Raw genomic sequence first — 23,739 nt, 5'->3', positions numbered from 1 at the left:
GCTATGTTTGTCTGTACAGTAACAACATACCACTTTTTGCCTAACAATTACAGTACATGATCAAGCAGCACAGAGGCAGTAAACAAAACAGGTGGGCTTTTATTTTGTCAGTTTTATTAAACGAGTTACAATATACTTTTATACGCCAAGAAAAAATGATATTAGAATAAAAGCAGAGGCAAGACAATCAACAAATGTATAGCCACAATACTGTACGTCTACCAAATCTGTGAGATGCTAAACACTACCTAATAACTTATCAAGAAGATTTCAGTCAATTTCAATTTTACATTTAAAGTCAAGATTTAAAACAGAAGCAACAAAAATGTGAATGCCTCTGTTGTATATGTGATCAGGAGTGTGCAAGCTGCAGAATAAACACACATGATAGTGAATAACTATAATACTACACGCACAACGCTATGCAGCACTGCTCATGCCTGCTGATGGCACCAGTTCAACTCTCCCGCTTTCATCTCTCAGTGCACACACAGTTGGGGTCCTGCTCATACACAACTCAAATCCATCCCACAAAAGCACAACTGAAGCAGTTTCTCCCTTATTTTACATGTAACAGCATTTCCATTTGTAATACTACAGTCAACTGTGGCTGCCCATCAAAGCCATCGTCATCCTCATAAAAAGCTTAAGATACAGTTACTGTTAATGCCACATCAAGTTTAAAGGAAAAGCATGCAGCTCTGTTTTTATCGAAAGAAAACATCCACTGGGAATACACAGGATATTTACAATGGAGGTAGCCAGGGGAAGCACTACAACAAGCTGAGAACTCACAATGACATGACAACAGGAGAGACTGGGACTGGGCTGCAGTCACAGCTGGGACAGGACACATTTTAACTCCTGTTGGCTCTCTGTTCGTAACCCTGAAACAGACTAGACAGATACAGCCTGTCCTGAAACATTCCAGCCAATCTGAGCGCAGGCCCAGCCCCTCCAGAGCTAACTGATGCAGGGTTGGCTATCTACTGTTTTACTGACTTTGCTGAAACAAAACACGGGTGGGGCAGAGCATTAATGACTGTATGAGCTGAGGGACAAAGTGTGTTTCAGTCAAAGTCTCTGTTGACCAGGACCAGCGGAGCCACCAGTGTCCACACATAGAGGGCGATGCAGATCCAGCTGGAGGAGATCTTCACCCACACAGACGGCCACTTGCTTGTCATAGCCTCATAGTTGGAGTCGGGGCTGCAGAGAGAACAAACAACCACAAAACACATCAGCTGACAGATAGAAACTCTGCTGCGAACAGTCTGGATTCTGAAATAACATTATCTGAACGAAGTGCAATGCTCCAAAAATATTTTCAAATATTTACATCAAGAAAAACCTCACTGAAGCAGAAATATGAAATTTGCATGTAAGTGGCCATAAATTCTAATTTGAAGAATAAAGCTAAAAAAGCAGAGTATTAATCTGGACAGAACCTAGTCAATCAACATATTGTCAGTAAATGTTAGCCAGAAATGTAACCAGAAACTGTGATTTTGATGGTAGACAAGTTGTTTAATTACAGGATGACAAAAAGGAATTAGTCTGGACTCAACTTTTATAATTTTTTAGTAATTAGTCAGAGGAAAGTTTGACAGTAAATGTTTCTTTTTCAAACATATTTTCAAGAATAACTTGTTGTCTATCTTCTCTCAAGTGGTAGCTGTCCTTATAGTTTGTTCTATTTCTATCTGTGATTCGTAATTTTTGGAAAACCTTGAAAAACCAATTTTTTTGTACTGCTCTGTTTTATGACCATTGACAGCTGACTTCTTAATTGGCTGCTAGAGGCCACAAGTGATTGACAACTTCTGCTTCTGTTTGAAAACATGTATATGGAGGTCACATTAATGTTGGAAGATTCTTTTGTGGGCACCTTTCACAGCAGTGGTCATTTTAAAACATTCAATGACGTAAACAACCTGCTGAAATGCCTTTGTCAGTTAACTTAATGGTTATAGTGGTGAGACAGTGGGTAAAGTTTTGGATTGTAAATGACTGCTTGCTCATTCAGTCAGTGGTCAGTCAGATGAGCCTCAGTGTTCATCTGTATACCTGAATGGCCACAACATTTTTGTGATATATATAGGTCAACATAATATGATGTAGAATGTCAGTGTAATTGATAATTAACACTGCGTAGATATTAATTATCAACATGTATACACACCATTTGTGAGTGAGGAATCTTTGTGCTGTTTTTAGCTCAGATAAATCACACTAGCAGCACGAGATGTGAAAACAGCCAAATCTGTTTCTCCAAATATTCAAGTATTTCAACCTTGGAAATGGAGCAAGGTACTATGCATTAGAGCTTGAGATCTGTGCCCCTACCCAACGGGTTTGGGTTGGGTTGGGCCATATTTCATGGGCTTACATCAAGTTTGTGCTGTATTGTTGTTGTTATTGTTGTTGTTGTTGTTGTTGTTGTTGTTGTTGTTGTTGTTGTTGATGTTGATGTTGTCGATGTCTGTAACTGCCAACTCCTACAGTTTGGTACAAACAGGAAAGCTTGTTAAGAAATATGTTGTAATCAGGTACGGGCTGAAATAACGAGGGACAGGTCTAGGTCGGGTTCCGACAGAATCTTGCTGGGCTTGGGTCCAGATTTTCCATACAGCTTTAAAAGCTGTATGGAAAATCAAAGGCTGTAAAACACAGGAATGTACCTAACCCTACTCAGAATTTTGTCTATTGGATTTGACTCTTCAATATAAAGATTTGATGATTCATTCCTTTTTTTTCCCAATTCAGCACCACACTGAACTACATAGCCCATATGGCTCATGTTTTAGCCTACGTCATATTTTAATGCCTTTCTTCATCATCTGTCATCTGTAAACGCAGAGTTCCACACAGTCAGAGAAAGTAAAAGTGTTTTATGGTTGAGATATAAAATCCCAGTGCATGGTGGAGCATCTCTCCTGGATGGATGATGCAGCACTGTCACTGTGCACTCCATGGTGCACTGGGGTGGCTGTAGTGGCTGACAGGATGTGGTTTGCGATTTAGAGACTTGGTTTGTAAAATTTACAGCCTGTCATGTTGTTGCATAACTCTGTTCTGCTGTTGCAGAAAGACAAAAAAACGAGCTTGTTTAACTTGAACTTGTTTACTGTTTCACCTTCTTTCATCAGTTAACTATCAGCATGTTGTGACAGCTTTTTCTGCGCAATTGTTAAATTACATTTGTTTATTCTATTTATATTTATTTATTCTTATTTAATTTACTTATATTTATTCGTATTAGTTGTTAATTAGTTTAGTTTTTGGGGTGCCAGCCAGGTAATAAACTGACAAAAATCATCCAGTCACATAGTCCTATACAAGTAACCACCACAAAGGATGTATGCCTCAAATTAATGGATAAGTTCACACAGCCTTAAAAAAGGATAACCATTTACACCAAGAGAAAACACACTACTTTGCTTCTTCAAAAAGTAAATAATGTATTAACCCAAGTACAAGGCACTGATTTTCTCAATAAATAAACCCATTAGAAGACAGAGTCCATTTCTCGGTCCATTCTAAAAAAATAATAAAAATTCAGTTCTTGTAAAAAACAAAAAAGTTGAAACAAAATATAAAAGAAAACCAGTCTCTCTTTGTATATATGAAAAACAAACCAAAGCAAACAAAAATAAAAAAAAAAACAGTATCCAAAAAAAAAAACACCATCTCTCCTGACTTGGAAAAGGCAAAAAAAGAAAAAAACTTCACTCACAGTTCCATGCTCTTGTAATGACACTCGACAGAGAAGTACTCACACAGTCAGTCAGTCAGAGAGAATTTTTTCTGTCAAGGTTTTTTTCTTTTTTATGGACCGAGGAATAATAGTTACACACAAAAGCCGTCACAACGTTGTCACCAATTTTAAGTTGTAATTTCTCCAGCTAATATAAAACTGTATTCATGACTCCCCTCATTTATAATTCCTCATTGCAATGTTCTCCCTGCACATTCTTCGAAGCTTTTATCTGATTATCCTGTTACTATAATTCACACTGACTGACAAAAAAAGGGACAACTGCTAATGATTCGAGACTTATGGAAGGTTACTGTGTTATATTCCTGAAGCCTACCTGTACCAGTTGGTGAGTGTCATCATGATGTAGAGTGAGGCCAAGAACAGCATGAAGTGGAAGAAAGAGTAGGAGTAGGTGACGCCATCCTTCTCATTGTCCACAGCTCTGTTGAGGCCGTTGCCCTCCTCAAAGCTGTCAGTCTGAGGTCCATCCTCAATGAGAGCTGACTCATCACTGGTCAGAGTCAACTTGTTCACTTGAGAGTTGGATGAATTACGAATACTGATGGACAAACGGGAAAAGAGAGAGCATATACAACATCATTTTAGGCAGCTCGGTCATTAAACTGCAGTGTTTCCCAGAATGGGCTGCAGGGAGGGAGTGTAATTAAAACTCTAAATTAATTACAACATTACAGAAAATTTGGACCTGAACAAACAAACATTTTTTTTTTCAAACATATTTTTATTAAACTTTTTTTGCAAAGCATGTGTGAAAAGGGGACAGCATAAAATATAGCACTAGTAATAGTGCAAAAATACGTTCAATTAAACCTGACAAAGATACTTGAAATAAAAGGACAGGAGCTTAGGAACTCTGATCCTTTTCCTAGGCCAGGTCTATAAGCCCTGCCCTCATCCTACAAGGTGCAGTGGTGCTCAGGTAGTCAAGAAATGGATCCCAGGTCTGGTAAAATAAAAAGGGCTCATCCTTGAATGCTGTAGAGCAGGGGTATTCAATTAAAATTCAAAGAGGTCCAGTTAGACATTATGATGTTCCGGACCTTTGCTTTAGGTAAAGCGTAAATTTTCTCGAACTTTCTTGAGTGGGCCGAACCAGTAAAATTTAAGTATAATCTATCGATTATTCTGCCGATTAATCAAGTAATCAGATAAGAAATATTGTTCTGCATTTTTTTTCTATTACATTACTTTTGTTTTATTTAAGAACAATGGTAATATACAAAAGAAAAGATAAGACAGGTCTATTAAATGAACAACTATAAATTGCTAAAGTAAAAGTAAAAAGACTCAGCAAAGTAACTTTACTTTTAATGTAGATTTACTTTTACTGTTTTCACTTTACTTTTTTTTTTTTTCCAAGTACAAAGTTAAAAGTAAAGGTAGTAATGTCTGCAGAAACCACAAACAGAAGATGGAACTAACTCTTCTAACTGAAACAGTCACCAGAATATTTTGTTCACATGTTAAAATCACAACATTTTTCTTCTAGAGCAGGACAGACGCTCCCAGACCCCCAAAGGACAGGGGACAGAGGACAGGGGACTGGTTTACCAACATGCCACCTTTTTCTCCTCTTATGAGTTTGCACATCTGTATTTAGTAATAAAAAAACATAGCGATAAGAATACCATTAAAGTACAACAACAACAGCAATAAAAATGTTGATTTTTCAAAAAAGGAAACAACATGCACAATTTTTAAATAAAATAAAGTAAAAACACTAATACCACAATGTAAAAATACCTAAATAAAGAATCAGAGTATTTTTTCCATCACAGCAGGTCAGTGATCAGTGTTTCAGTGACTCTCTGTGGTTCAGTGAATAGTGTTTTATTTATGGCAGCCCGCCACATTAAAAACATCGACACCACGACATGATTTTCTATTTTTGGAGCTGCGCACCTTTTTCGGTCATGTTTAGAAGGTAACTCTTTATTTGCACAACTCTCGCGAGATTTGTGTTCATCATTTCTACTAAAATAATCAAACTCGCGCGATCTTTCGCGGGTCTAGGGTTCCCTTCTAGACACAACCCTCTGTCTCTCTGTCAAACTAATGACAGCAGACTGTCTGTAAACAGCACGATGTTACACTCTGCAGTGTTTCACACAAAGACTTTATTTGTGTGGACACCCAGGTTTGATTTGTCACCAATTTTGTCATTTTTATTTTTTAATCAGTCAGAGAGGACGACGGTATCAGTGATTGATTAGTGATCAGTCTGCCCTCCTCTCCTCCCTCACCTGTTCACTCTGCTGTGAGAAGATCTGAAAGTTTCTCACAGAGAAACACAGACTCTCCTGTTTTACGTATAGGCCTCTTTATACAGTTGTTTAATTTTATAAGTGCATCTGGTTGGTGTCGATGTCATTAATCATCACGTTAGTTTTGACTGTTGTAATAAACTCTGTCATTAACAACAGTCTCCTCCACATGCAGTTTCTCTTCAGTTGGTCTGTGCGTTTCCTGATCAGCTAAACCAGCGCCGGAAAGACTAGAAAAGTTGCGGCAGTTAAAATAGAAGCGCCCCGTAAAAAAATTAAATCTATTAATAATTTATTGGTTATAGGTGCAGGTCCAAAACTTAAGATGGCTACATGGTAGTTGCCAGGTTCTGTAGCGGGTTTAGTCTTACCAAATATCAGAACATATCAGTTGTGTACTCACATGAGGTATATTTATGACTGGGTCGTAAATACCTCAAACTCTATTTGGTTGGGAGTTGAAGCTTCCCTTTCAAAGTATCCACTAAGGGACTTACTGTTTTTTAAGAAATTTAAAAATATCAGACTGAGTTGTAATAACCCCGTCACGCTTAATACACTTAAGGCCTGGCAATTAGTATGTCGACTTGAGGGGAGGTCAAAGTTCACATCTGTTTTCACCCCTATTGTGAATAATCCTGATTTCCAACCTGGGATGTTTGATACTGGTTTTAAGCGGTGGGGGGATAATGGTATTCATAGACTGAGGGACTTAGTCTCTGATAATGTGGTCATGACATTTGAACAAATGACAGAGAAATATTCTATCCCCAGACATGACTTTTTTCGTTATCTGCACATAAGGCATTATATTTTGCACAGTACTACGATAGTTGAGAACCATGAAAGCTCTCCTGTTGAGAAATTATAATTTTTAACAGTTAGAGAGATATCTAAGTTTATTTTATAAAGCTATGTATTTCGCTCCCCCAGTAAGGTTGCAGAGGCTTAAAGGCACATGGGAGAAGGAGCTAAACATCACAATGGATGATGAAGAGTGGAAGGATGTCTGGAGACATGCTAAATCAATTTCAGTCTGCAATCGTGCCCAAGCAGTGCAGTTAAAAATTATACACAGAATGCACATATCCCCCAACCGCAGACATCACTTCAATCCTACTCTCTCACCCATGTGCCTTAAATGCAAGATAGAAATTGGTACTGTAACTCATTGTTTTTGGTCATGTTGGAAACTGCAAATGTATTGGTTTAATGTGTTATCTGAAATAGAAAAGATATTGGGTTTAAAACTGGAGATGGACCCTGTGTTTCTCATATTAGGCTTCCCAAGCCGACGTTTAACATCAAAACATAATAAGAGGCTGTATTGTATTCTTACTTATGCAGCGAGGAAGAATATTTTATTGCAGTGGATCAATGAAAAAGTACCAACTGTTAAAGGCTGGCAAAAAGTGGTGTTTGATCTACTGCCATTAGAGTACCTTACATGTATATTACATTCAAAACTAATTCTATAAAGTTTGGGAACCCTATTTGAACTACGTAGAGCCTGGGGTCTCTAATATCATGTTGCAGGGATTTTCTTGATTGTTCATACCGTACATTTTTACTGTAACCCTGGGTATTATTTATATGGATCTGAGCTGGTGTTTTGTTTTTTGATTTGTCTGTTTTGTTCTGTCTATTTGTTTGCTTGATTTGCTTTTTATTTCTGTGGACCATATTATGTATCCTTTCTTTACTTGTAAAAGTGAAAAAATTAATAAAAATACTGTTAAAAAAAGATATGTCAGAGTGAGGAAAGAAGTCTGTGAACTTAATGTGAATAAAACTTAATTCCTTATCCATGAACATGTTTTCAGCCTACAATGCCCACAATCCCACACTACCTCACAACATCATCAAATGACAGCCCTGTTCAGACCTGGTATTAACATGTGACCTGAGTGATCCAACAGCCCAGTACAAGTGTGAACACACCCAAGATTCCTTTGAGATCTGATTGCTCTGGTCACAACACACCACCCACTCAAATGATATTCTATGAGCACATAATTTGTTTCATTGTAATGCAAATTACACATGGACTCTCTTACCCACATAAGTAAAACACAAGTAACTCCGGATGCACTATTTTGTGAATTGTTGAGTGATGAAAACCTTTCTAAAATTTAATGAAATGGTGTCTTCAACAAATTCTTAATTATTTGGGCCTTCTTGTAAATTTGGTGAGTGTTATACATTTAACCATCTCTTTCTTTGTGGAAAAAACATTTTGACTGGTTGTCCCAGCAAGCCGCCAGTTAAAAAAAAACAACAATTTGGCACAGAGTGGGGAAGTAAAACAGCTATTTCTTTATCCATTGTGCTTTCTTGAAAAATTCTGCATTAACTGCAAAACATTTGTATCGTTGTACTGTGTTGCAGAGAGAAGCAGACACGGCAGAGGCTGTGGGGCTCAGACGCACACTTTAACTCTCTCTGACTCTGTCATTAATATCTTGCAGATGTTGCAGATCTGTGCATGAGAGCAGAGAGAAAGAAGTTTCTTAAAAGTCTCTTTGCGTTCAGCTCTCACTACTTCTGTTGCTGAATCTCTGTCCTTTTAAATGTAGTCACTCTCCTCTGTGTCACTGTTTGTACTTTCAGGTGCATTATTATCTGCATTATTTTACAGTTATATATTTGCTTTCAGTTGTGTTGAGTCATGTTAAGTTACTGCTGATGAAACCCTGAATGAAAACATTCCCAGTTTGTGCTGCTTCATAATAAAATGATTAAAATAATGACACAGTGGGGGACTTTTATTATGAAGAATTTAAGGAAACAGCATGTTTATTCCAGAGACATAAATTCTTAAGCCTCTTAACAGTCCTCCTCTGTTCTCCTTTCTCCTTAGAAGCTCCCTTAAGGGTTAAGATGCTTTGTGAGTAAATTTATTTTACCAGGATCTACTCTTACCTTTGAGGGGAAATCCTCTCAGAAAACATCACAATTCTAAGAATTGTTCTTAGAATTTTAGCACTAGGAGCTCCACTGTGTACTAAGAAGCTTTATGTATGGTCTCAGGGTGAAAAAATCTTCACAAGTTGATAACTGTACAGAAAATTAAAAGGACTTCCTCACCTGGAGTAGAGAACACACATGAGGAAAAGGATCAATCCCACAATTCCCTGGGCATCCCACCACTGAACCACATGGTCCTGACCTGCAGGACTAGTGCTGTTCAGCCCAATAATACCCAGAAGGCTTGGGTTACATTTCCTGTCTGTGAGAGACGAGAAAAGAGTCAAAGTTACTGCTAGTGTCAGCTCATGAGTGTCATCTATGCTTTACTGTAGGTACTGTACCCAACAGATTAGGTCTTTGTTGTATTCTGTCACATAGCAGTTACACAGGTTACAAATAGGTGGATATGAGCATCATTAAATCACTTGTTGAATCTAATACATAATGACAGATGAAATATAATCCGTTTTTTACAACTTGAATCAGATTTTCACAGGTTTGGCCATTGTTTCTACCAGTCTTAAAACAACTAGTGTATTTATATTCATTTAAGCAACCTGTTTATTATCAGTGTTTTACAGTAATATGACCACTTAAACATTTTATATAAGAGAAGCCTAGTTGCTCTCACTGAAGAAAAGAAACCTCATTTCCCTAGCAGTTTTCCTGGTGAATGAGCATTTCTCAGTCAGTGTACAGGTAAGCAAGGTCTTTGTTTTGATTACACAGTGCACATGGAATAAAACATACTTGTGCAAAATGTAAAAATTCATATGGGATATACCAACTTACCAAACTAATACAGCAAATAGGACTAAATAAGTAATTTTCCATCACTGAACATTACTATTATTAAAATTCAGACATTCGCATGCTGTAAGACGCAGGTCCTCTCATTGCACTGACAGCCCTCCGACATGTGTAATGCGTTGTTTGATTCCTTGCGCAACTTGATTTCTCTGAGTAACATGGTTTCTTGTTTCTATATGATCACAGAGAGTGATCCTCTGACTATTTGGGTTTCTTACATATCCAACTTATTTTTTGTGATTCTCCTTATGTGTTTCTGCCAAGAATTTGGTGAGTTAACCTTTCATGTTTCACAAAGACACTAAAAGCTCATGCTGCATACTGATCAAGGTAAAAACAGCATGGATTGCTGTTGTAAGTAAATGGGAGTGCATAGCAGCTCTGTATATAGTGGAAATGTTATCTTACCAGGCTCATTGGTCATGGCAGACCAGGTCAGATACATGGTGTACAGGGTAACCAGGGAGGACTGCAGCAGGCCAGACCGGGGCTGGGACTCCTGCACACAGCAGTAAGAAAATAATTCTAACAAACAAACGCAAAAAGCCTCTACAGATTCTTTATCCTCCATGTCTTTCCACAGCACTCATCATCAATGATGAGCCCATATCCTTCTCTCACACCTGTGATCCATTCTGCATGCTGATCAGATCATCAGATGTGTCTGCATTCTGTCAATCTTGCCACAGAACATCATTTCTAAAGTATCTTGTTGGGCCATGAAATACTGGCCTCACATTGCCAGCTCAATATGATGTTAAGCTAGACTTGACCCAATTTCAATTTTCTTGGCCAATCCCATTTTTTTCAGCATCTGACCTGCTGATTCTGACTTTCAGTCTTTCTAAGAACTATATTTGACAGCATTCACAAATATTTTTGATTTCATAATAAAACACACACTTTTAAATAACTTTTACATTTTTTCCAAAAGTGTTCAAGGTTACAGCCAGGAGACTAACAGAGACTGAGATGGTGCAACAGTCTGCTGTTGTTAAGCTTTGCAGTGAGAAAGACAAAGAAAAGTTAAACAAGCCTAAATGATAAAATGTCTGAGGAGATGTATCAACACGGGTTGTTTATTCTTCAGCCAGAACAGGAGGTCAGATTTTAACTGTCAGTCTATTAACAGCAGCGAGAGCTAGAAAGTTCACCACTGTTCAATGACACCACCAACTGCTCAGTTGTTTCATCTCCTTGTAGACTGTCCATCTTCTCTTAATCCTGTTGTTGGAATCTATCACTAATTCTGAATTCATGTCAGCATGTATATGGCTGTGAGTAATGCTGATGTGGCTGTGACCAGCATTAGCCTCTGTTGCTGCACGCATGACTACAGATGCATTGATTTCAAATTTCTTGGCTCATTCTGATTTCCAATTTTTTTTAAGGGTCTGACCTGCTGATTCCGATTTTGGCCGATTCCGATTTTTTGTCTAAGTACTATAATTGAGAGCATTCATGTTTGCAACTTTTCTTGTAAAAATTAAATTAGATGTTCATAATAAAACACTGACTATTAAATATTCATTAAATGCTATTTTATATTTTCTCCAAAGTCCTCCAGGTTACAGCCAGGCCTTATTATAGTTTTATATTAAGACTGTGAATAGGCACAAACGCAATCTCACAAGATTGTGGAATCTCATGTGGAAGCAGATGTAAACAAACCGGAGACAGACACAGTGCAACAGTTTGCTGCAGTAAAACGTTGCCATGGGCTACACAGACGCAGAAGTAAAACGAGTCTGGATGAGAAAATGTTTGAGAAGACTCATCAACACAGGTTGTTAATTCTTCAGTCAGAACAGGAGGTGAGATTTTAACTGTCAGTCTGTGAACAGCAGTCTGCTGCTGGCTAACATTAACCTGAAGAGCTACAAAGTTTACAGCTGTTCTGTGACATTGTCAGTTGCTCTGTCTTGTTGTAGACTGTCTGTTTTCTCTTTATCCTACTATTGGAATCTGTCGCTGACACCAACTTCATGCAAGCATGTGTGTGAGTGTGTGCAGCTGTTATCAGTGCTGTGGTGGGTGTGATATCATGGTCAGTTTGTCTGCTGCATGCATCACGTGACCATCATGTGGAACAGGTGTGACAATGACGGGCACAGAATCGGATATGTGACGCTGACCGGCCAGTCATCGGTCAGGGTCGGTCATTCTAAAAAATGGACGGTTCCGGTCTCTGGTCTGTAAATCAGTGCATCTCTATATTAAGCCACTAAAGAGCAAAAGTAGCTTTCTTCAGGCCTTACTACTGAAATATTACAGAGTGAAAATGTTAATCCTTGGGTTCATTTTAAGTGTAATCTATAAATATGTATAAAGCGAAAATCCTCTGGAGGACTCTGGTGAGGGAACCCAAAGCTCATTTCCCTGCTAAGACATGAATGTAAAAGAGAAGTTTTGTGAACCTGGATCTGAGGCAGGATGGACATGACGGAGGCAGCCACACAGAGGAGCATGTTGATGCTGATGAAGACCTTGTTCTCCGTGCAACCATCAGAGTGGGTGTAGTAGACATAGAACATGACCAGAGACACCAGAGACAACAAGTAGTTGACTGTGGTGACTGACAGCAGAGCTGTGAACACACAACACAACTTCATTACATGTATACCTGCCAGAAATAACAGGAGAGGCTTATAGACTGAACAATGGGCCTTTTCATTAAAAATTCAACACTATTAAACAGGCTGTGTTTGGGAGGCTCTTAACCTGAAAGCTTTGAGACATTCTGACAGGATATTTCATATAGATGCATGACTCAGTATTGATGTATCTTCATATAATATATAATAAAGAAATAAATATGTAATACAGGAACATTAGAAACAGCTGTAAAACATGATATATATTACTATTTTTTATCCCATTGATCTTCAACAACTAAACTCAATAATGTCTTCATCTAAACCAGTGTTTCCTAAACTTTTTTCCTAGGCACACACTTTTTAAAAGTAACAAACCACAATAGGCCTTTTTAATAAATATGGGAGGGTTAGTTTGTGCATTAATAAACGTTCCTGGCCATTTCCTGACCATATATTATCTTGACGCATGCATACAGACATTTAATACTTTATAACTAAAAAAAAACACATTTAGGCTGAGTTAACAGGCCATGTGTAAATCAAAGCCAACAAAGTGTTTATCTGAGGATTTTCAGTTAGAATTAAGAGTCCACCATAGCACAGACAGCACTGGTGAAAGTTACAAATGACCTAACTGCATCTGACAACAGACTTGTTTCTGTACTTCTCTTGTCAGTGGCCATGATATCCTATTATGGAGACTACATTTAATTGGCATTAAAGGAACTGCACTAAACTGGTTTAACTCATATTTATGTACAGGTTAACAATGTATGTTCTATGCACACCAAAGTTAGTCACCGAGTTCCTGTCTGTGTTTGGAACAGTTCTATTCACCCTATATATGCTTCCTTTAGGGAAGTATTACATACAAATGATATGTACCCATCAAGCCAGGTGATGCTAGCTAAAAAATTTAAGCTAGTCTTATAGTTACTCTAGATGGCAGTACCCTGGCCTCCAGCTCCACTGTGAAAAAGAGTTATCTTCAATCAGGATATGTCTTTGAACTCACAAATAAAAAAACCTCAAGGTCTGCCTTTTTTCACCTCTGTAGCATGGCTAACAATCAGGCACTTCCTGTCTCCAACAGATGCAGAAAAACTAGGCCATGCGTTACTTCTAGGCTGGATTGCTGCAATTCCCCACTATCTGGCTGCCCCAGTCTCTAAAGAGTCTCCAGTCAGTCCAGAAGGCTGCAATATGTGTCCTGACTAACTAGAAAAAAAGATCACATTTCTCCTCTATTAGCTTATTTGTTTTCGCTCCCTGTAAAATCCAGAGTAGAAACTGAAATCATTCTGCTCACATACAAAGCCCTAAATGGTCAGACACAATCATATCTCAAAACCCTCAGTGTCCTCTCAGCCCACTAGAACTCTGTGCTCTCAGAATGCATGGTTCCTCTGCTAAGAGAAAACTTATTACTTTCCTCTTTAATAAATCTTATAGTTAAGCCTGGCTCAGGTGAGCCATCCCTTAGTAGGCCTGGCTGGTATAGGTCTAGATTTCTGAGGGGCTTCCCATGATGCACTGAGCTCTTCTCTCCTCCTTTCCGTATCTGTATACACTCTTATGCCATTAACGCTCACTGCTAATTTGACATCTGTGTTCCCCACAGTTTTGTGCTGTCTCATCTCTACACTTCTGCCTCCAGAGCTGTATAGTCTAGATGTGTGGCTACAAGAAACCTATAATGGCTGCACAGTTTTTTTTATTGTTGGTAATGGTAATGGTAGTGGTGTTAGGATTACTGATATGCCCATTACTATTATTGCTATTGTAATTATCTCAAATATTGTCAGTATTATCACCACTACTGCTAACATTATAATTACTTTGAATCTTTAAGTGAAAGCTACATTCTGCTACAGCAGGTTCTCTTTTCTTTTATCAAATTGAAATGATTATATCATCAATTACTGTTCTTAATTTCATTTTGATTAGTTTTAATGAAAAGTCTTGGAGGTATTCTCTTTATAACAAGAATAAATACATCTTGAAGAAATACTGACTAATATGACTAATTTTTCCATAACATCACGGTATAAAGTGGTATAAGATGGCACAGAATTTTCAATTTTTTACTTCAAGCCCTTGTTGTCTCCATGAGAGCCACCACTGAAACATTTTAGGTATTGTTTAAATCCATCACTGTCACATAAAACAGGTCTTTTAAGGTTTTTAATTTTCATTCCTATGTTCAGTCTCAAAATAATACTGTCATCATACCTGCATACCAGCAGCGAGAATTGCCTTCTTCCATCTTCTCCACCCAGGATTCATTCCAGGAATGGGCAAAGTCTATGAGTAAAACCAGCTGGATGAGGATGAAGCAAAAGGCTCCAGCCATGCCGACATAGAACCACACTGTGGAACACATACAGAGGGTTCTTTAATTCACTGTCACACTACCTGTGGAACATTTAAAGCGATAGTTCACCCAAAAATGAAAGGCAAGCACAACAGCAGGTGAGAGCCTGTGTACCCAGTTCAGGCGTGTGCATGCAGATCAGGTCTGAGAGGCTACAGTTGACATTTAGGCTAAAAATTGGTGTAAATTACGTCTTTTTGGTTCAGATTTTAATGCCGTGACTTACAGACACTTGGATTACACCATGCAAGCAGTATAGAGTCATTTTGTGTTTTTTGTGTTCTTTTTTTAAAAATTTGTCACCATTCACTTCAACTGTACTGGATTTGGCTGCAAAGCTGTTTTCTGCTGAAGCTCCAGGAGTGTTTTGTGAACTGGAGATCCTCACTCATCCTCACATCAGCACAGGGGTGAGGAGATATTGAGTGAATTTTCATTTTTGGGTGAACTATCACTTTAAGGACCTTCTTACTGCGACCTTAAAGCAACATTAAACAACTATTCTGCCTCAAAATAACAGCTTCAAAATTATTTTGATGCCATTCTGACTTGAATGACTTGGTGAATGATGCCTCTGTCATTCCCACTCTATGCTCACTACGTCTGATCTCGCACCACTAACCTTTGGTGAGCGAGTCACACGAAGTGCTGAATGTTTTACAGCACTAAGTTACACACCAACCACTGTTTTTTTGTAAAAGTCAATAATATTTTATAGAGAAACAGTTTTCTGGTTTTCCCTCTGATGTCCTCTGAATGCGTCCATAATTACAACAAAACTGTACTGAACTTACAAAATTTAAACTGAATAACAAACTATAATGAAAATACAAATCAATCAAGAGAAACTGCATTAGTCTACAAAAGCTGGTTTTGTGGTTGCCATGACAGAAATACAAAGATATATCAACTTTGTCCAGTGAAGACCATGTATCTTCAAATTTGATGATTAATGACTTCAGTTAAACTAAGGGACCGAATGCCTTTTTAAAATTGTCTTTGTTCTTTGGACAATAAAACCCTTTCAGAACCCATTGCATTTTGTCCATGATGTTTTTGATATACATGGTTTTGGACAGCACTGGACAGACAGCAACAATATAGACATTCATATCTCATTTTCTTTCAAATGTCGACATGGTGCAATGTAAAATCTTTGATGGCACAGGCTTATTCCTGTCAAACCTAGCATCTGCAGTCTTGATCTACTGACACAGTGGTACACATGTTAGCTATGTCTTTCATTTGAGAGGAAAAAGACAATGGACAAGAATCATTACCAGTAGTGAAGGGACCTTCTGAGATGAAAAATGATCCAACAGTAATGGCAGCAGCTGCAGCAAACTTAAAGAACCAAAACCTGCGAAATGGGCAAAAAACAAAAAAGATTAAATAGTTCCCTGGCAGTACCTACCATTAGTTCTTACAACAGACACTGACAAGAAGTGCAGGATTCAGTTCTTGCACACATTAAATGAATATCAGACTAGATGAATGTTTCAAAGTGCAGATGACCTTCCACTCCACTGTCCACTGGATGGTGGTAGAAAAGGCCCTGAACAATGGCAAGCCCTTAGATCCAACAGTGTGTGCTCAGGTGCACATAGTCACATACTCATACATATGAGGTCACATTTACTGACATTTCCAAATAAAATATAAATGCTGCTATTTGATGTTTGTCATGTGCATTTTATAAGGGTTAACACAAAACAGAGGAAGCATCATCAGTTTCTCTAATGCAGGTGATAAATCCATAAAGTGTCAGCAAAGCTTAAGTTTATGTGCTCAAAGACAGAGCAGGTTGTGGTTGGGTGGATGGGTGGATGGATGCTCACCCATTGTGTAGCGCAGCTCGAGGGTCCTGGCTGCTCTTCACTTTAATCATGAGCAGAGAGAACAGCAGGAAGAACATGGCCATGCCAAAGCAGACGCGGTACACAGCCTTGTAGCCAACCAGCACATCACAGTTCACGTGACCCTCCACACCAGGAATAGATGTACCCATCCCTCCTTCACAGAAACCTGGAATCTGTGGCAACACACAGAACTATGATGCTGCAGCATAACAGTGTTTCATTATTTTAAAAAAAAATCACAAACTAAAAATATATATACATTATATATACACACACACACATATACATATTCACACACACAGTACATATACACACATATATAGTTGCAAAAGTTTTAGGTAGGTGTGAAGAAATACTGTAAAGTAAGAATGCTTTCAAAAATATAAAATTTAATTGTTTATTGAATCTTTAATCTTTATTGATTTACAAATTGCAAAGTGAGCCAACAGAAGAAAAATCTAAATGAAAAATTGCAAAGTGAGCCTACAGAAGAAAAATCTAAATGAAATCAATATTTGGTGTGACCACCCTTTGCCTTCAAAACAGGATCAATTCTTCTAGGTACACTTACACAAAGTCAGGGGTTTTGTAGGATCATAGTCAGGTGTTTGATTAACCAGTTATAATAAACAGGTGCTAATGATCATCAGTTTCATATGTAGGTTGAAACACAGTCATTAACTGAAACAGAAACAGCTGTGTAGGAGGCTTAAAACTGGGTGAGGACCAGGCAAACTCTGCTACCAAGGTGAGGTTGTGGAAGACAGTTTGATGTCACAGGTCATACACCATGACAAGACTGAGCACAGCAACAAGACGCAAGGTAGTTATACTGCATCAGCAGAAGCGCAGAGACACAGGCAGCGTTGAGGACCGTAGACCCAGTGGTCATGCTTACTTCCCTTTGAAATTGGAAGATGTCCAGCAGTGCCATCAGCTCAGAACTAGCAGAAACCAGTGGGACCCAGGTACACCCATCTACTGTCTGGAGATGTCTGGCCAGAAGTGGTCTTCATGGAAGAATTGTGGCCAAAAAGCCATAACAAGGCCAAGTGACACAACTATGCACAAAAACAGAGGAACTGGAGTGCAGCAAAATCACAGCAGGTGCTCTGGACTGATGAGTCAAAATTTGAAATATCTGGCTATAGGGAAGGCAGTTTGTTCACTGAAGGGCTGGAGAGTGGTACAATAATGAGTGTCTGCAGGCAACAGTGAAGCATGGTAGAGGTTCTTCGCAAGTTTGGGGCTCTATTTCTGCAAATGGAGTTGGGGATTTGGTCAGGATCAATGGTGTCCTCAATGCTGAGTAACACAGGCAGATACTTATCCATCATGTAATACCATCAGGGAGGCATCTGATTGGCCCAAATTTTTTTCTGCAACAGAACAACGGCCCTAAACATATAGCCAATGTCAGTAGGAACTACCTTCAGCATAAAGAAGAACAAGGAGTCCTGGTATGGCCCCCACAGAGCCTTGATCACAACATCATGGAGTCTGTCTGGGAATGCATGAAGAGACAGAAGGATCTGAGGCAGCCTACACCCACAGAAGATCTGTGGTTAGTTTTCAAAGATGTTTGGAACAACCTACCTGCCGAGTTCCTTCAAAACCTGTGTGCAAGTGTACCTAGAGGAGCTGATGCTGTTTTGAAAGGTGGTCACACCAAATACTGATTTGATTTAGATTTTTTTTTCTGTTCGCTCACTTTGAATTTTGTAAATTGATACAAATAAACAATTATATTTTATTTTATAGTTTTGAAAGCATTCTTACTTACAGTATTTCTTCACACCTGCCTAAATCTTTCACACTGTGTGTATATACACACACACTCACCCGCCACTTCATTACGTACACCTTGTTAATACCAGGTTGGACCTCCTTTTGGCTTCATAACTGCCTTCTTTGTAACATAGATTCAATAAGGTAAGAGATTTGGGTCCATATTGACATGATAGTTTCACACAGCTGCTGCCGATTTGTTGGCTGCACATCCATGATGTGAATCTTCTGTTCAACCACATCCCAAAGGTGCTCTATTGGATTAAGATCTGGTCACTGTGGAAGCCACTGGAGTACAGTGAACATACCAGTTTGAGATGATTTGAGCTTTGTGACATGGTGCGTTATCCTGCTAGAAGTAGCCATCAGAAGATATGTACAAAGGGAAAGACATGGTCAGCAACAATACTCAGGCTGTGGTGTTTAAACAATGCTCAGTTGGTACTAAGGGATCCAAAGTGTGCCAAGAAAATATCCCCCACACCATTACACCACCAGTGTGAACCACTGATACAAGGCAGGATGGATCAATGTAGGGCTGTGCGGTATACACGGTATGACAGTAGAAACTATATAAATTTGGCCACGGTAGAGATACCTGCCTCTGTGTGAAAATGGCCGCAATCACAGTAATGGCAGAGAAGGAGGGGCTGGTAAAAAAAAAAAAAAAAAAAAAAATGGTGCTACATTCATGATTTGGACGTGGTTCGGGTTTAAAAAGTCGGATGTTGAGTAGAAAAATGTCATCGGCAAGATGTGTGGAGTAGCGCCCGGCTCAAACATCGGCTCAGTCTACGACAGGGGTCCCTAACAGGTGGACCGCTGTCCGAGTCCGGACCCAGATGCCGTCCTATACAGACCCCCACCTATAACTAATAAATTATTAATAGATTTTATTGTTTTACGGGACACTTCAGAGTGTAACATCGTGCTGTTTACAGACAGTCTGCTGTCATTAGATTGACAGAGAGACAGAGAGGGTCGTGTCTAGAAGGGAACCCTAGACCTGCGAAAGATTGCGCAAGTTTGATTATTTTAGTAGAAATAACGGAAACAAATCTTGCAAGTGTTGTGCAAATAAAGAGTTACCTTCTAGACACGACCGAAAAAGGTGCGCAGCTCCAAAAATAGAAAATCATGTCGCGGTGTCAATGTTTTTAATGTGGCGGACCGCCATAAATAAAACCCTATTCACTGATCCACAGAGAGTCCCTGAAACACTGATCACTGACCTGCTGTGATGGAAAAAATACTCACATTCTTTACTTAGGTATTTTTTACACATTTTTCCAGGATTACAGAACCTTTTCACTGATTTTGCCATTTGCATCATAGAAAACCTGTTTACAATATCCACTTTAGTTTTCTAAGAATTTTTGTACTTCTGAGGCACTATCCTTACTTCTGTTGTTCTTCTGCACAATAAATGGTCAAAAAATTACATTATTTCTTTGCTTTTTTTTTTTGTTGTTGTTGTTTTTTAAATCAATTTAGTTTTGCTAAGGGACTACAAAACCTACTACAATAATAACAAAATGCAGACAGAATATACTGTGTTGTGCTGCGTAACAAGGAAACTAGTGAAAAGTCTACTTAATTTCTAAAGAATACTGATAAATAAATGGAAATTTAATATTAAAGTAGTAATATTAAACGTACACCATCTCAGACATCGAACTATTTTTATTTATAACACTACCACTACTATCAAATTACACTGCCACTTTTGAGCAGCAAAGATCTACAAAAGCCATTCTGGCTTTGTGTCATCACAGTAGTCTTTAGAGGGGTAGGAGTCTTCATAGTCGGAGAGTGTGGACCTCCCCTGGACAAAGCTTGAAAATGAGCAAATCTTATTGTCAAATCAATTAATTAGTAATAAATTAGTGAAGAAATAGTAAAAGGTTCTATCAACAAAAATACACGTAACAACAGGAGAAAATGTGTCCCATTTCAGGAACTCCAGCACAAGTGGGAATGGAGTTGAATGTTTTTTAATTTTCCAGTGTGATGCACACTTTTCATGTGGATGTCCAGTCATTGTTGATGTAGTCAGTTGAAATAAATTCCTGTGAGTACTAAACTGACAAAGACAGCGTAGTTTTCTTGCTCATATTCAGTCTTATCCCTGGTGAATGTATGCAGTGCTGATCCACTAATTTTGTCTGTTGCTCCGTTCATTTAATCTTTTCTAAATAATTTGTTCATTATTGTATTCAGTGGAATCACTCATAGTTGCTTATAAGTTGATCACATTTAGGAGGTGTTGTGGAGGAGTAGTTTGACATTTGTTGAGGGACTGTAGTTCGTAGTGAATAAACCTATCATTTGTAAAGAAGTTTAATATATGGGGTCTGTGTGTAGCAACCTCCCGTCTGAGACTAAATTGATTTGATATAATATTTTCTCCTTGTATGAAGGAATACTGCCCAAGGTAAAAAGTGTTTGATAAAAATTCTGCTATCTGATATAAATACTGATTATTTCTAATAGTCAGAAGTGAGTGCAAATTTGACACTTCCTCTTACCAAAATTAAGTCATTTCTTAAAGTCATTGCAATGGTTAAATCCATGTATCACAACAGCTTCATAAATGAATATGTGCAATTTAAATCTATTATCTACAACTTCCCCACAATTAACACCCTCACAGTTTGGTGTATCACATGTATGTTATATGAAGTACCTTCTTAAGCTGACCCTCCATGCCAGGCATCAGCATAATACAGGCAATACCCACTCCCAGCAGCAGGAAGAAGGCATAGATGAGGCGAGTCACTGTTGAGTTATTTCCACTGGGGCAGCATCGACACAGCAGGCAGGGGGCGCTGCCACACAAGCATGGGATCTGCACATACAAACCATTATCAGTATTTATTTACTTACTCTGATTAGGCAGATGAATAGACAGATAGATAGATAGAAAACTGAAACCATCAAATGTTTAACATTTTTGCTTGAAAAACGACAATTAAAACAATTAATTATCAAAAGAGTTAATAACAAATTTTCTGAATGGACTAATCACTGCAGCCCTAGAAAATAGGTGTCAATTATGTGACAGTATCTACTGTAATATTAGGCCACACGTGGTTTTCATTTGTTTGTTTGTATTTTATAAAAGGACTGCTACTGACAGCTGTGTTGTGTTTGTTTCACAGATGCACATACATAATTAAAGTGTGTTTTATTAAAAAAGGAAAGCAGAAGCACTTTAAGTTAAAAGGAAAAAATTATAAACAAAATTGCTGTACACATCAGATTTCTTATTCAATAAAGGGTATTATTCATGTCAATAAATTTCTTTGTCTTTTAATATCTCAATATAATAAATACCATATCAAGGACTTTGTATTGCTAATTATTAGTATTATACTTATAACTATTATTATCACTATACCTTGAGTTAACATACATCCATTTTTGTTTATTTATTTTTACTGAGCTTTGTTGTCCTTGTTTGTACCTGTATGTCTATCTCTGTGAGGTATTCTTGGAAGTGCGTATGTGATTAGCCTATTTGTGAACTGGCCTGTGCGTACATAAGTTTCTGTCTGTCTGCTAATCTGACTCTGCCTTCACATGTCGCAATAACAGCAAAACACCACCCTGCTCACTGACTGACTGCAGCTGATAGCAGTCTGTTTATAGGCTGCGGTGTTGCAACAGCTAGCCCCGGCTGCTGTGTTGACATCACGGGCAGCTGAGTGGTTCTTGTGGTCACCAACATTACAGCAGCAAACACGCTTAGTAATACGCATTATCATTATTATTATTATTATTGGTAGCAGTAGTAGTAGTAATAGTAGTAGCAGTACTAATATTTTTAACAGGCTAACGGCTAGCATCAACATCACATTTCACTGGACTACGTCATCAACAACAGAAGCGAGGCTCGACATGTTTGTTATTGTTCAGGGGAGCCAGTTTCCGAACAAATGCTCCTGTCATGTAGTGCCTCAGTTTGCCGCTGTAACACCATGAGATAAATACTTATCTGTCCACATTATGAACTACAGCCTGTGTGTTAGGACTACAGAGGACAATAAGTCAAATACGCGTGTCTGCGCCACAGTGCGCCAGCGAGCGGCCTACTGCTTTATATTATTGCGCAGTCATGTCAGCATTAACGAAGTGAAAGAAGCAGCTAATAACACTAATCCCACTAATTTCACTGTCAGTGTAAAGGCTGTGTAAGTCTACTCACCCAGCTCGCCATGGAGCACAGTCCAAGAACGGCTCCCATGATGGCTTCTTTTTTTTTCTACTGAAGCGTTCGATCAGATGGCTGATGTTTCCCAGAAGATGGACGAAGAGCTGTTCGCATCTCTTCTTCTTTTAATACGAGCTCCGGTAGTTTACATGCACATGCGCGTTTTGCTGCCCTCCACAGGACGACTGTGTTCGGCCCATATCCCAGTGGTAAATCATAATTTTGAGATATTAAAGTAAAAATTATGAGATAAAAATCGAAATTATGACTTTTCATCCCATAATTTTGACCTGTTATCTCATAATTATGACTTTTCATCCCATAATTTCTCATGATTATAACTTACCATTGGGATATTTTTTCTTTCAGTGGTGGAAATGGGCTTCCATACATAAAAAGTTTAAATTCTGAATTATGACTTTAAAGTTGAAAATATAAAATTAAAAAGTCTTAATTATGAGATAAATGATGTTAAGAGATGAGAAATCCTAATTATGAGATTTTTTTCAATTTTGAGATAAAAAGTCATAAGTATGAAATACAATTCTAAGATTGAAAAAAGTATGTTTTTTTAAGCTTATAATTAACTTTTTATAGTTTTTTCACTCACTCATAATTCTGACTTTTTAACTAAATATTTTGGCTTTTTATCTCATAATTAACTTTATATTTTATAATTTGGAATTTGTAATCATATAATTTCTACATTTTAACTCTTAGTTATGACGTACCATGGGGATTTTTTTTCTTTTCTTTTACTGGCGGAAATGGGGTTCCACACAACTCAAGCATTCCACTCACAGAAAAATTGAACTTGTTATATGTTAGGTCTTTTTTTTCTTAGAAGACAAACAAACTATTTAAGGCTATCCAGTGTAGTGATAGCCATGACAGAGACTATTTGTGTTTGCAGGGCCTACCTAAGTTAACAAGGTGTAAGAATAATTTTAAAAATATCTACAGCATATGTATACAGGGAGTCTGTATCTCAGCATTTAATTCATTTCTGTGTGGTAAACTAAATGAAAAAGTTATTTTTAAAGTACTGATTGTTATTTAAGATATACACTTTAAAAATTACAG

General features: G+C 38.0%; 1 protein-coding gene across 2 annotated transcripts; it reads right to left on the bottom strand.

Annotated features, from left to right (window-relative positions):
* Window positions 1–217: 217 nt before the first annotated feature.
* serinc1 (serine incorporator 1) lies at window positions 218–22,810 on the bottom strand. 2 transcript variants are annotated; one of them, XM_084736854.1, is made up of 10 exons: window positions 22,651–22,810; window positions 21,130–21,291; window positions 16,635–16,828; window positions 16,077–16,156; window positions 14,655–14,792; window positions 12,243–12,412; window positions 10,234–10,324; window positions 9,133–9,274; window positions 4,095–4,319; window positions 218–1,209 (listed from the first exon to the last, which is right to left on the bottom strand). In XM_084736854.1, the coding sequence occupies exons 1-10, from the start codon at window positions 22,687–22,689 to the stop codon at window positions 1,071–1,073; spliced, it is 1,380 nt and encodes a 459-aa protein (XP_084592980.1). In that variant the 5' UTR covers window positions 22,690–22,810; the 3' UTR covers window positions 218–1,070. The 2 variants fall into 2 exon arrangements, with proteins under 2 accessions (XP_084592980.1, XP_084592981.1); XM_084736855.1 differs by lacking the exon at window positions 218–1,209 and adding an exon at window positions 2,652–2,998.
* Between the last annotated feature and the right edge of the window lie 929 nt (window positions 22,811–23,739).

The sequence above is a fragment of the Lutjanus erythropterus genome, chromosome 15, assembly GCF_056507025.1.
Source record: "Lutjanus erythropterus isolate fLutEry1 chromosome 15, fLutEry1.hap2, whole genome shotgun sequence".
Classification (NCBI taxonomy): domain Eukaryota; kingdom Metazoa; phylum Chordata; class Actinopteri; order Lutjaniformes; family Lutjanidae; genus Lutjanus; species Lutjanus erythropterus.
Note: the sequence above shows the minus strand (reverse complement) of the source record. Positions and strands in the feature narration are given on the sequence as shown.